This window comes from Argiope bruennichi, chromosome 11, assembly GCF_947563725.1.
Source record: "Argiope bruennichi chromosome 11, qqArgBrue1.1, whole genome shotgun sequence".
NCBI classification, from domain to species: domain Eukaryota; kingdom Metazoa; phylum Arthropoda; class Arachnida; order Araneae; family Araneidae; genus Argiope; species Argiope bruennichi.
In genome coordinates, this window is record NC_079161.1 from 65,530,049 (window position 1) to 65,543,690 (window position 13,642).

General features: G+C 30.3%; 1 protein-coding gene across 3 annotated transcripts in view; it reads right to left on the reverse strand.

Moving 5' to 3' along the window:
• The window catches only part of LOC129956864 (FK506-binding protein 5-like), a 245,807-nt gene extending 232,468 nt beyond the window's left edge, over positions 1-13,339 (reverse strand). Inside the window, exon 1 of one of the 3 annotated variants that reach the window (XM_056068821.1) lies at positions 13,080-13,339. In XM_056068821.1, the coding sequence (XP_055924796.1) occupies positions 13,080-13,104 (25 nt within the window). In that variant the 5' untranslated portion in view covers positions 13,105-13,339. The remainder of the gene's footprint in view (positions 1-13,079) is intronic. The other 2 variants (XM_056068822.1, XM_056068825.1) reach the window with 2 other exon arrangements.
• Positions 13,340-13,642: the final 303 nt, after the last annotated feature.

Sequence of the window (13,642 nt, forward strand, 5' to 3'; positions counted from 1 at the left end):
TCAGTAATCAGAGCATCAGTTTGTTAGAAAATCACCTCATAAAACGCATCATCCCTTCTCTTGTTCTATTGCACTCATCCACGAAAGATTCGCACGAACATAAAAGAAGATCCATTCGAATCCCGAGAAAAAAAAATCCATTAAAAAAGAAGCCCAAGAACGAAAGCAGTAATGCCAATAACTTTGGAAAGGAAATAAAAAAAGCAAGAAGTTCGGAAACAAGAAAGCACTTTCTACCCATAAACTTGATGAAGACGAATAACAGGAGGGAAAATGTTATTTTCGAAATGTGTCTTTGTGAAAGTCGAAATGAATTTCATTTTCGGAAATGGCAACTGATTGAAATACAAAGCGGGATGCAAAAGTTGCCATCAATTTGAGGTTTCTTGTTCGTTTTTATCATTTCGATATTTGACATCTCTCTCAAAAAAACAAACAAAAAAAAACATGATTGTTACAAAAATCAAATTATCTATCTATATATATTTGAAATGTTATTTAATGTGTCATCCTTTTCGTTTTGCGCTTGCATGTTTAAATGTTTCATGTTAGGGTATAATTTTGTAACCCATTTTTAACTCATTTTCTGATGCATTAGAGCTTTGAAATTTTGTTCTATTATTGGTTATGCAATCACAATATAATATTTAATAATTCTAGAGCTCTTAATTATCAATTAATCAGTTAATTCAACTAAACATTGATTTCATGGAAGTGGTGTCATTTGGATATAAATTAGAGAAATATTAATTTTTAGAATCTATAGTGTTTAATTATTAATTTGAAATATATTAAAGACTAAAAATTAGAAAGCAATAAAAAAATAAAACTATCATGCCACTAACGTCCACACTGTTATTCCAACACCGCGGCCAAAACGGATGAAGTGAAGAAAATAGTACGGGAGACATGTGACTGAAATCAATGTGTATTTGTGGACACGAGCTCCGAGAAATGAATTTAAGTTTGAATTTAACTTGATGATTATTTAATCGATAAAATATAATAAACTTGCAGTGCCCAGTAAAGTATCACTTGTATCACTTGTAAGACACGCGACAAAAACATGTTAAACGCGGTTTCTTCAGTGTAGCTTTTTGAAAAGTGGTTTATTAATATAGGAACTATTAGTTTTTATCCAAGATAATGAAACTAAGCCACGATTATTGATATATAAATTTCTTGGATATTTATTAGAAGTTAAGATATATCATAATTGACATTAAAAATCAATTTATTTAGATTATTTAAATCAGAATCTCACTTTTTTCAATTTCTACTATTAGCTCACACTCTCTCTACATGCAGTTTTTTTTTCAAATATTAATTAATTAATTAAATTTGTCCAATAATTTCTAATGGATAGCCAAAGTCGCCATGTCGCCAAATTGTCACCAAGCTCTATTTTGCCACTTAATATTGCAATTCTGTCATATTATATACATATTTATATTAATTGTAATTATTTAATAAAAAGTAACTAAAATAAAATAAAATTGTTGACCTACTTGAATTGACTTAAATTTTATATATATATATATATATATATATATATATATATATATATATATATATATATATATATATATATATATATATATATATATATATATATATATTACTAGCTTCGTTTTGTTTCGACATCCGCATTTATGTTTAAACCAGTGGAAATTATCTTCCAAAAACTTTCTTACAAACTATCAAAACCAAAATTTGACACAGAAATACAAATGTTGTCCCAAACCCACACACCAAATCTGATATATTTAAGCCAGTGCTCTTGACTTATCAGTTTTACATGCTTCTGAAAGAACAGACCGTTCAATCCCTAGTTAAATTTGGCTCAAAATTCGATAGATATCTACATATTTCGCGTAAAAGACTATATACAAAATTTCATCCGTCTAGCTCAAAGATTTTTTAATATATCCTTATCACAGACAGACAGACATTTTCCAAAAATGTGTTTTTCGGATTCAGAGAGGTCTAAAACGTGTAAATCTGTTCAAAATCTCGAATTCGAACTTTTTGACAATTACAGTAATTTCTCAATACTTCATAAACGAGAAAGTAAAAAGGAATTGATCTAAGAAATTAAGAATGTTAAAAATTAATTTTCCTTTTTCTTAGATTGAGAAAATTTCTAACGTGAACCAGAATATATAATATTCCAACTCATCAGAAATGCATTGAAATAAATGAAAATCAGAAACAATACAAGCTTTAATTTTTAAAAAATCATATAAAAACAGGAAGAAAAATAGTAAAATTAAAATGAAATCTACGATCGCACATTTCAAGTTATCATGTGAGAACATTATTATTTTTTAAGTCATTGTTTGTCTTAATTAATGTAAGTCATTAACCAGTTTAAACCGGTTGGAAACAATCACGAGACTTCTCTATTCCTCCCCTCTCTCTCTTTCTATATATATATAATGATAATTTTTTTAAACTTACATTTTCAATTTTTCTAGCTGGCAAACAAAGTTTTGGAGCTCGACGGATTTTGAGATGAAATAACAGCTATGATGTCATAGTTCTACGTCAACCTTTTTAACACGCATCTGCTGTGAAAGAAGCACACGTAATGATAAAGCAATACTGGTAAAAGCAGGTCAACCTTTTAAAAACGCATCTGCTGTCCAAGAAGCATACACAATAATAATGCAATACTGGTAAATTCAGGTAAAAAAATAGATGCGATTAAAAGATGATGATGAAAATTGCCCTTTATGCTTTATTCATTGCCTACGGGATTTCGAGCTTCAAAACTCCCTAACCAAAACAACGTCATGTTCTCACATGATAATAAGAAAGCATAAATAACATTTGTCCTTAGTTTCATTTTTTCGTCTTTGCGTTGATTTATTCACATTGATTATATATTCAGATGATGATATTCTATGTGCATGAATTCTAAGAAAAAGAATTTTTCAGAAGTTCACTTTTTTAAAAATTAAATTCAATCCACAATTTATTAATCATTCAACTACAATTTTGCTGGATTATAATGCTAGCGAAATAACTCAAAAAGATCTTTTGTACGGAACTTGGTCTGAAGAATCTCCTCATTAAAACATTTTAAAATTTTACTAGCCATGTAAATCGTATTATTTGAAAAGTCTGACACCCGTTCTGTTCATTGTTTTATGTCATTTCCTAGTTCTCTCTATCTGTCATTTCACCCAATGTCTGAAATTTGAAATAATGGAACTTTAACTATTCCAATAACTTTCTTGCTGCATCAAAGTATGCTCATAAAATTTACGAGAGTAATAAGCGAACCCATTTAACATCAGAGATTTTTGCATAATACCGAATAGGCTTCATAATTTATGTAACATCTTAGGGAATTTTTATTTACTAGAGCAGCGAAAATTTCAACACACGACAATAAGAAAACATAACTTCAAGCTTAATGAATGATAATATAATTCTATCTAATTTTATTAGAGAAAAGAGTAATAATGTTTGAAAATATAAAAAGTATTTCGAAAAATATAATTATTTCTCATTTTTAAAGTCAAACCTTATTTACAATAGTCACAAAAATAAAAGAAATTAAATGTTTCATTATAACAATGCTGTTGCTTTAAAAAGATCTCTATTCAATATGCAAAAAAAAAAAAAAAGTTAAAAAAAAAACCTTCATATCTTTGGCTATCATAAATGAAAATCAGTCCAAATTTGTAAGAAGAAAGTAAAACATAGTTTTAAAAAGTACTTAAATGCTTTTTTCAAATTTATTAAAATTTGATAATAAATTATCTGAAATAAAGTTGATGACACAGAAAAGAAATTTTTTAATTAATTTTTTTTCATATTATAATGTTAAAGCTAAAATTATCTTAATCTTAATTTAATTAATAAAATTTGAATTAAAATTTCAAGCGAATCCTCCTGAAGTGCTCATTCATCTCATCTAAAGTCCGTTTGTACCAAATGTCACAGATCTAGATCCAACAACGGCCCTCTAAAATATCAACACATGCGGGCATTCTTCTATATTTTAGACTCACTCTTTCATATAATGTTAAGTTTATTATCTTATAAATAAAATTTGGAATATGTAATTTAAATATTAATCTATGCTCAATACGTAACGGGATTAATCCGGAAAGTCGAGAGACATTAGAATGAAAACAATGGATGTGGTCTTTCCAAAACTTTCTCGCATGCTTTCTAATAAACATTTCATGCCAAAGAACCCCTTACATGGCATCGGCGTGAAATAATTACGGAATATAAAACTTTGGCGTGAATTTAACATTTTCACTGAATCTATCGTGCCACCCTTGGCAAGTTGTTTGGCGATTAATCTGTGGCATGCGGTGAGTGGTGTTGAAAATCGAATTTCCGTTTTAGACACATTTTCCTCAACCGATTGAATTAAAAATTTGACAGAAAACTATACTTGTAGTCATAAAATCCCACACCAATTGGGATTTTTGAGTTATTGTTTATAAGTTTCTAAAAGTACGGACCTACAGAAAATCAAACTATTATTGATTTTGATACAAAATTTCGCAGGTGTCTACATTATAGATTTTAAATATGCACCTAAATCTTATCTATCTAGCTTGTAATAATCGTGTTAACTCATATTCGAACAGGCGGACTTCCCCTTAATCGATTTTTATTCAAAATTTGATAGAAATCTTCAAATAGGGTGTAAAGACTTTATACTAAATTTCAACCTTTTAGCTCAAAGCGTTACTTATCTTTGTCACAGACAGACATACGGACATCTTCTAAAAATGTGTTTTTCGAGAGCAGGTGGATAAAAAAACGTGGGGATTCATATAATCTAAGTAGAACGTGGAATCGATCGATTTCTAAAACGTGGGGATTCATCAAAATCTCGAGTTCAAATTTTTTAAAGATGACAATACTTTCTCTAAGTACAGGAGAAAGTAATAAAATGCAAATGCTTTCTTCTTGAATATGCATTAAACTAAGAAACTGTTATCCATGTTAAACAATGGATTTCGATCGATTCAGTACATTAAGCATTCAGCTGGATACCACGTGGCGTCTAATAGAAATCGAATAATCAAGGAAGAAGACATCGATCCAAAAAAAGCAATCTGTCCGACCCTATTGATTGAAATGCTACACATTGAGAAAGATAATTGTTTCTAATTTAAGTCTAAACGAAATGCCACTCTGATATCTATCAGGTTGTGTGAGAAAAAGCCCACATCTTGTACTTTATGCAACTGAAGGGTTGAAGTTTATCCGCTTGAAAATGTATTCAACATGAACATTTTTACTTTCTCGTATATGCAGTACAAAGAAAGTACAGTAGTCGTCGAAAAATTCGAACTCAAGATTTGGACGAATACCCGCGTTTTAGAACTCTCTGAGTTCGAAAAACACATTTCTAGAAAATGTCAACCCGTCAGTCTGTCACAAAGATAACTCAATTCTGCTTTGAGCTAGACGGTTGAAATTTGGTATATGGTCTTTACACCAAATTTACAGATTTCTATCAAATTTTGGAGTAAAATCTGTTCGGAGGAAGTCCATCTGTCCGACTGTTCGAATGTAAGTTAATGTGATAAATATAAAAGGAAGAGAGCTAGATAAATAAAATTCGGTATACCGATTTATCATCTATACCATAGACACCTGTCAAAATTTGAGTCAAATCCAACAACGGGTGGACTGTCTGTCGGCCTGTACCTGTAGAAACATGCAAGCGCTATAATTCAAAACCGCAATGACTTAAATACATCAGATTTGGTACGGGATTTTGTAACTAAAACTGTAGTTTCGTGTCAATTTTTTATGTCATTCGGTTCTGAAAAACATGTCTAAAACTCACATTTGGTTTTCGGATACTCTTAACCACATGCCAGGGATTAATCGCCAAATAACTGGCCAAGGATGACACGATAGATTCAGTAAAAATGCTAAATTCGCGCCAATGTCCAATATTTTGTAACTATTGTAGACCAGTGTCATGTAAGACATTCTCTGGCATGATAAATTTATTAGAGGTATGCGAGAAAGTTTGGGGGAGACCAATCGTGCTGGTTTTATCCATATATTGCTTTCACACGCCTTCATCTAACTTAACTTACCTCAAACATAATTTCATAATCGAATTACGATGAAATAGAATTCTGATTTATTTGTTTATTTATTTTACACATTCATCACTGGCCGGGATAGCCTGGTGGGTAGGGCGTTGGTTTCACATCCCTTGGGTTGTGAGTTCGAACCTCGCAGGCCGAAGACTATACGTGTCAGTGTGGTGGCTGGAACATATAAATCTGTCGTGGTCACAATGTCCTCTAAGTTGACCATTGGGGGTATTGGTTCAGAAGTGATCGTTCTCTGATTCAGGTCTAAATTACGATCTGTGGATGAGTGAATGAAATACATGAATGAAGTCCTTTCCGTAAAAAGGATTGTGACGCATGAGTATCTAAGGCGTACTCTTGGCCCTAGATGGCGCTACTATAAAAACAAGAGACGCACTCCCGGCTTAAAGTCATTGACTTCGTCAGCGGGCTTGTGAATGGCAAGTGCCATTAGAAACAGCAACATATTTATTCCTAATTTTTGCAGCTATATATTCCTAATGCGAATACAATCTTTTTATATTTCAGTACTTGCACTTAATTTCAATCAAAAAGAATTTTAATTATATGTAAAGAAGTAAATTTATTTCTAAAAGGAATACCGAAAAATTTTTGAAATCAAAAAATAATTGCAACTTGAAATATATATATAAAGAAAACTCTACATTTGATGAATATTTCAGTTCTCGCTTTCCCGTAAACGATGTTCGAGCTCGAGGGTTTCAAGAATCTCTACGTTCTCTTTCCTGAGTTCGTAAGACATATTTTTTGGAAATTGTCTATCAATCTGTCCGTGACTAAGATAACTCAAAATGCTTGGAGCTAGACGATTGCTACTGTTACGAATCTGTGATGCTGCTTCCCAGCATAGTTGGTTCCATAGGAGGTCCCAGAGCTGGGCAACAAACTTGGCGACTTTGGCGCGAAAATAGATTATACCCGAAACATCGAGAATTCTCTCGTTCCGTCCAGTAGGAACGGAGATACGCCTCGAACGTTCCTGATTGGTTGAGAGGCTTCTAGCCCCGCCTCCTAGTCGAGGCGGGGCTTGAGTAGTCGTGGACCATTGGAGTCGAAGAGTAGTCGGAATCGACGATTAAGAACTGGCCTTCCAGAAATAAGCGGAGCAGCGACGGAGTGAAGCTAGTGCTGAATTAAGCTGTGCGCTACTGTCTGCAGTAGAGTCTGTTGTCTGCACGTCTCGTCTGAAAATAATTGCGTGCTGTATATAGTTGTCGTCTTTGTGCTGTCCTGTGTGTCTTCGTGTAAATAAACGTCTTTGTTTCTTTTTCTACTGCCGCCTGCTGATTGAGCGTTCCCCACACCATATAACTCCCACTATCCAAACTAACCCCGGAAATTTCGTAACAATACGTTTTACAACAAATTTGCAAATTTCTATCAAGTTTTGAGTAAAATTTGTTCAAAGGAAGTCCATTTGTTCCTGCTGTTCGAATATAAATTAACACAATAATTGCAAAACGAAGAAAGCTAGACAGAAAATATTTGGAACACAGAATTAACATATATAGTGTCTAGACAGCTATAAAATTTTAAACCAAATCCAATAAGATGCTGACCTTCAGTCGATCTGTACTTACAGAAACACGTAAACACGATAATTCGAAAACGCACCGACTTAAACATAGCAGATTTTGTATGAGATTTTGTGGCTACAAGTGCAGTTTTGTGTCAAATTTTCATTGCAAACGGTTGGGGAAAAGGCGTCTAAAGCACAAAATCGCTTTTGGAATCATTCAAGTGTAAGGTTTTTTACAGAATACAATTAACATGAAGAATTAACAGTAATAAATCACAATATTACTTTTTTTCTCCTTACATATATGTAAAAGAAAAGCATTATTACAAAATTGCGTCTAAAACTAATTTAAAAAAAATTTAAATCAAGGAAAACATTGCATTTTTTTTAAAGTTTTACAGAGCAGTAAAAAGGATTTTTGTCCAATAATATACTCGGCAGTAACTGAGAGAATTTATTAATACGTCTATTTTTATTTAACTAAAAATCTAGGTAATATTTGAAAACTCCTCTATTTAATGAGCGCTTACTACCGAAGTTGCAAAAGAGCAGCGTATTTGGTAGTTACAAATTCAAAAGTAGACATATATTGACTTATTTTTGTGTGATACAAATTACAAACTATACACCAGTCTATAAATATATAACCAGTTAAAAGAACTCAGGCGATTATAAGAAAAATATCTATATTAACGAAAAAAATATTTTCATTGTGATTTTAAAACAAAATTTTCCTTTAAACTTTTCAAATGAAATTTTCATAGAGCTTTTTCAAATTTATTAAGGAATTTTAAAAAATAACATAAGTATATTTACAAAAATTATCCTGCCATAGAATGTCATTATAAAGTAACTAATTCAAGATTGGAATATTACATTTGTAACTATATAAGCGAGGAAAGAAAAGCACAAAAATAAATTAATGAAAATCCTAAGAAATATCTTTTAAATTTATCTATATTTAACGTGAAAGATATTAATATAAGAAAATAAAGAAATAAAAAGTTGAAGGCTTTTTCCCTACAGTTTAACTAAAAGATAATTTCGTGGATGCAAAATCTCCAGTTTTACGAATCTGTTTAATATTTATATCTGTTTAATTCCATAAATATTTTTTATTAAAGCAAATGAAATTCTAAGCTTAAATAAAAAGCAAACAAAAAATAGAATCGTAAAGAAAATTTAAAACAGAAAATCATGTTTAAAAAAAATCGTCTGCGTAATTGTAATGGAAGAAAATTATGGATTTTAACGTTTTATGGAAGCAACATTTGCTTTCATAAAGCCAATAAAGAAAATTCAATTAAATAAAACTACACTTTCCAGGATAAGTATAGAATAAATTGAATTAATTTCATAGTCAAATATAATAAAAATTAGCAAATAAATAATAAAGCAATGTAATCAATCTGGATGTAATAGTTTACGGAAAGTTTAACAAAGAAACCTCTGCGCCAAATAATTGCAATTCTATAAAAAAAAAAGTTTAAATTATGAACTTCCATTAATTCATTAAGTGAATTATTTGCTTATGAGCGGGAAAGAAATCAACGAAAAAAAATTCTTCCTGAGATCATCTTTTAACATAACAATACTTTCTAACGTGCAATGCGGACTTCTTATTGCATCCTAGAACACAAAGGGCCACAATTACTTAAATATTACCCTTCAATCATCTAATTTAAAGCTGAGAGAATTTACGAATTGAAGAAGGTCTCAGTGAAAAACATATTAATCTAAATTAGGCATAACATCTTAACCCCACAATACAGTCCCATTTCTAGAACATACAAGGATAAAAAACGCTATAATATAAGGAGTAAAGAAATGCTATCAATTATTGTACAAAAGCTAAATAAATTTAGTTCAAAAATATAAAAAGTATCTTTTGTAAAGTAACATTATTGTGACAGTAATGTTGCCGATTCCCAATGAAGAAAAGAAATACTCGACTCAAAAACGAAATTCCTACTGAAAAACACTCAATTGTGACTAATAATACAATCATTTATTGTTGTGAATTAAAAATAGCTGAAAAATAGTGTTAAAAAACTCGAATTTTTATTTATCAGACAACTTTGTACACATGCACAATAAAAAAAAACGAATCTTGTGTTATAAGATACAACAAATAATAAATAAGGAATTAGAAATTATAAGAAATGAAACATAGTTCGTTCGTGCTTTTGCCAGCGCTGTCAGTTACAATTATCATATTTCAATTATCGGATCTGTAAAGATAACGTTATATGATAACAACCGACAGTTCTGAAAAAAAATTTAAGATTTCGTTAAATATGAAATTATTTATTATAGATTCTTTTATTATTTAAGTAATGGAATTTTTTTCTTTACATATATATAAGTTAGCGTTTTTGTTGATAATCTTAAAGAATAATAAAACGAGGCCTCGTTAAATCATCATATTCGATCTATCGTTTGAATTTAAAATTTTCTCGTAAATTTATAATAATATGTGCTGCAATTTTTTATTTGTCACTTTAGTTATTAGAAATATGGATTGCAATTATTGAGATATAGATCTAAATTAGAAAATATTTCTTACGCCAATTAAAAAAAATCTGCTAAATCATCATGGAATAAAATGCAGCATGTTTTCAGATAATTAAGAAAAATAACGCACGAATTTATCAGCAGAGCAAAGGGTATATAAATTTAATATTTATCAAAACTTATTTTAAATTCTACTGTATTCACTATTTAAAGTTAATTAAATTTGACTTTAAAGCATTTAAAAAATAATAGTCAAGTTCAGCTAGTTTAATTAGGAGGGATTAAGTTGATAATAGTCATGTTTAATTTTTTCTTTTCTAGCAAGTGAAAATTCAGTAAAATGAGATAGAAAATACGCTGCCAACGGTTTTCGCTCAAGCTCCAATCATTATAAGACGATTTACGGACAGTAACAGGTGTTTAGAGTTAATAACTGCTTGTAAAAATAGAATAAGGCAGAACGGGACATTTGATTAACCATACACCATAACCATAACATTAACCATAACCATATTCAACATCCCTAAAATGTTTATCTTTAAGGGGTTTTTTTTGTTTGTTTGTTTACCATATTTCTAAAATATTTGTCATTAAATTCTTCGCAAAATTGTTTTTATTCTAAACCTTTCATTATATATCTGTTAAATAGGAATAAACAATGTTTAACAGCCTACACAACGTACTACCATTAGGTTAACAAATATTTTACCATTTTTATTCATTTTATATTAATATCTACTAGATTTATTTGACATATATTTCAGAAAATCAAAAAGTTAGTCTCCGCTCTTTTCAACTTTTATCATAATTCTGCCTTTTTTTATATATGAGATCTATTAATTATTAGATATGCCACCATCAACGATCGCGTATTTCCCACACAACCCCTCCCCCCTACCATTTTTGAAAACATTACATCATATTTTCTCTAAACCACGACAGAATCCACAGCCTCTACAACAATACGAAGTTTGTCAATTTTTATTTCTTTAGAATATTCTTAAATTTTCTGCTTACAGTATCTAAATGCATCATCAATGGTGACTTATGCCCCCACCCTCCAGTTTTTAAACATAACACAAAATAAAATCTTGATAAAATCCCCAGTCTCAACAACTCGACCGATTTCGCTAATCAATTTCTCTGTCGTGTATAGCGAGTCAATCAAAATACTCCATGTTTAATGTGCAAATATAATATAAAATAGTACTTTCATTTAACATGATAAGATGTAGTTCATCAAGTTGGATTAAATTTGTATATTAAAGATATCAATATATTGGCCGAAGGCTGCTTTTATATATTATATTTATTTAAATATCTCATATTAATATTATTTTATTGTTTCTACATTATTGTTTCTAATTTTTTTTATATATATATTTTTAAAAATGACTTTTTATTACTTTCACAGTTTTCAAGTATGACATTTTCTTAGAATATATATCTTTTAAATTGTTATTCATTGAATTCAAATTCTGTTTTACATTTCTTTTTATATTTTCTTGATACTCAGTCACTCGGGTTTCAAAGTCTTTGAATAGTTTGTTTTGTCAAAACGGATTCTCTCTTGATTTTGGACAAATATCGTCATATCTGCAGTGAAACTTTCTCCATTATAGATTTCTTAATGTATACCGTCATAAAATTAATTAATAACTGAATGATATATTCCAGAATTTAAAAAAAATCATTATTCTGGCCTTAAATTAGTTAGAATCCTCCTAGCTAACACTAGAATGATATGTTAGTAGATAATAAAGATAAATATAATAATAGTTAAATATATCATATAATGTAACTATTTAAAATATTCATACCATAGTTATATATTTTTACTTCATGTAGATAACTACGTTGAAAAGTCGATTTTGTTTTACGAAATTAAGATTTTTTTTTAATTTAATATTTTCAATGATTGTAAGGGTTTCCTTATAAAATTATTAGAATTTTGTTTCTAAATTTACTTTTTAGGATGTTACATTGATTTTTATATTTGCATTTACGTTCGTTTTAAAGCTATTTTACGTCTTAAGGCTTTTTTTCTATTTTGTTTTTGCTGTTTTACATCTTTTTACATCATCTATTTTCTAAATAATATTTTATTGAATTTTCTAACAAAAACCTCATAAAATAAAATCTAACACATATTTTTAGTTCAAATTCGGTATAATAATTTCTCAATATGCTGTACAATTCCTGAATGAGTAATGTATTCATTTAGATATATTTTATATTTGTTGTGGTGCCTTTACAATGGAAAAAAAAATTTAAATTTTGTGCAATTTATCAGTTGAACAGCAATATTTAAAGAATGGATAGAAATACAGCTTAGTTTTTAGCTCAGGAACTAGAGATATTTGCAGAGTTTTAAGAAAATGATATGATAAACCTCTAAATTAGAAGATTTTTGCTTTATATGCCCTTTTTACCTAAAAAAAATACATTTTTTTTTTTCAAATTTTTAACAAACTTTTGGCACTTAACTGATATATTTTGGTTTCATAGATTTTTTCATTTTTTATGCAGATATCCAAAAATATCACTATTTTCGAACTTTTTTTTTAAAATCATCCCCAACATGGTCACATATGTAAGAATTATAAACTTTTAATAAGAGAAATAAAAAAAAAAATATTCCAGAAATAAAAATGCAAAAAAACTTACATTGTTCTTTTAATAATGTAAGGATGCTTCTTATTTAAAAAAGAAAATCAATCCCTCTATACCCACAAAATGACATCTAAAAAATAAAATTTTGAAATAAATTCCAGACCACCCCCAACGTAAACAATATTCCCATACTCATCTTCAAAGAAGCCGGTAGTGGATCTGTCTTTTTTGGCAGAAACATCCGGATTCCTCAAAAACCCTCCTCTCCTCTTTCAAAGAAGATGCGGAGGAGCCAGGGATGATGAAGAAGATGAACTCACCTTTCGGGGAACTATTCCTCATCATTATTCACAGAGAACAGGTATCCGTTTTTTTAAAGTATCCAATGAATGGTATCCGATGTTCCGGGTTTTTTTCTCTCTTGTTAGGGGTTGGAGGGGGTTCAGAGAAACGAGCGCCACCACATGTGTTTGGAAAGGGAGGGCGATCGAACCGGAGAGCTCATTCGAACTGTGCCTGGGTCTGCTTTTCAGCCGTGACTCTTCGATTTTAACAGGAGGATCCCCCTCTGCGCGATGGGCGATGCGCGCAGCGGCGGAAAAACACCGCGAGCTGGTTGGGATTCGCACCGATAGAGGGCGTTGTCAAGGATGGGAACCAGAGAGGAGATCGGGAAGAATATATTTCATCAATGCGCATGCTCTCGAACGCGGAAAATTGTTTATGTCGCTCTTTTATTAATGTTTCTGTCGCTTCGGGTTACTTATGGTTTTTAGATGAATTTTTTTTAAGCAATAGAATATCGATTTTTCGGAAGGTTGTAAATCCGGTTTTTTCAAACCGAATAAACCTGTATGATCGATGAGGATACTACAGATTTCCG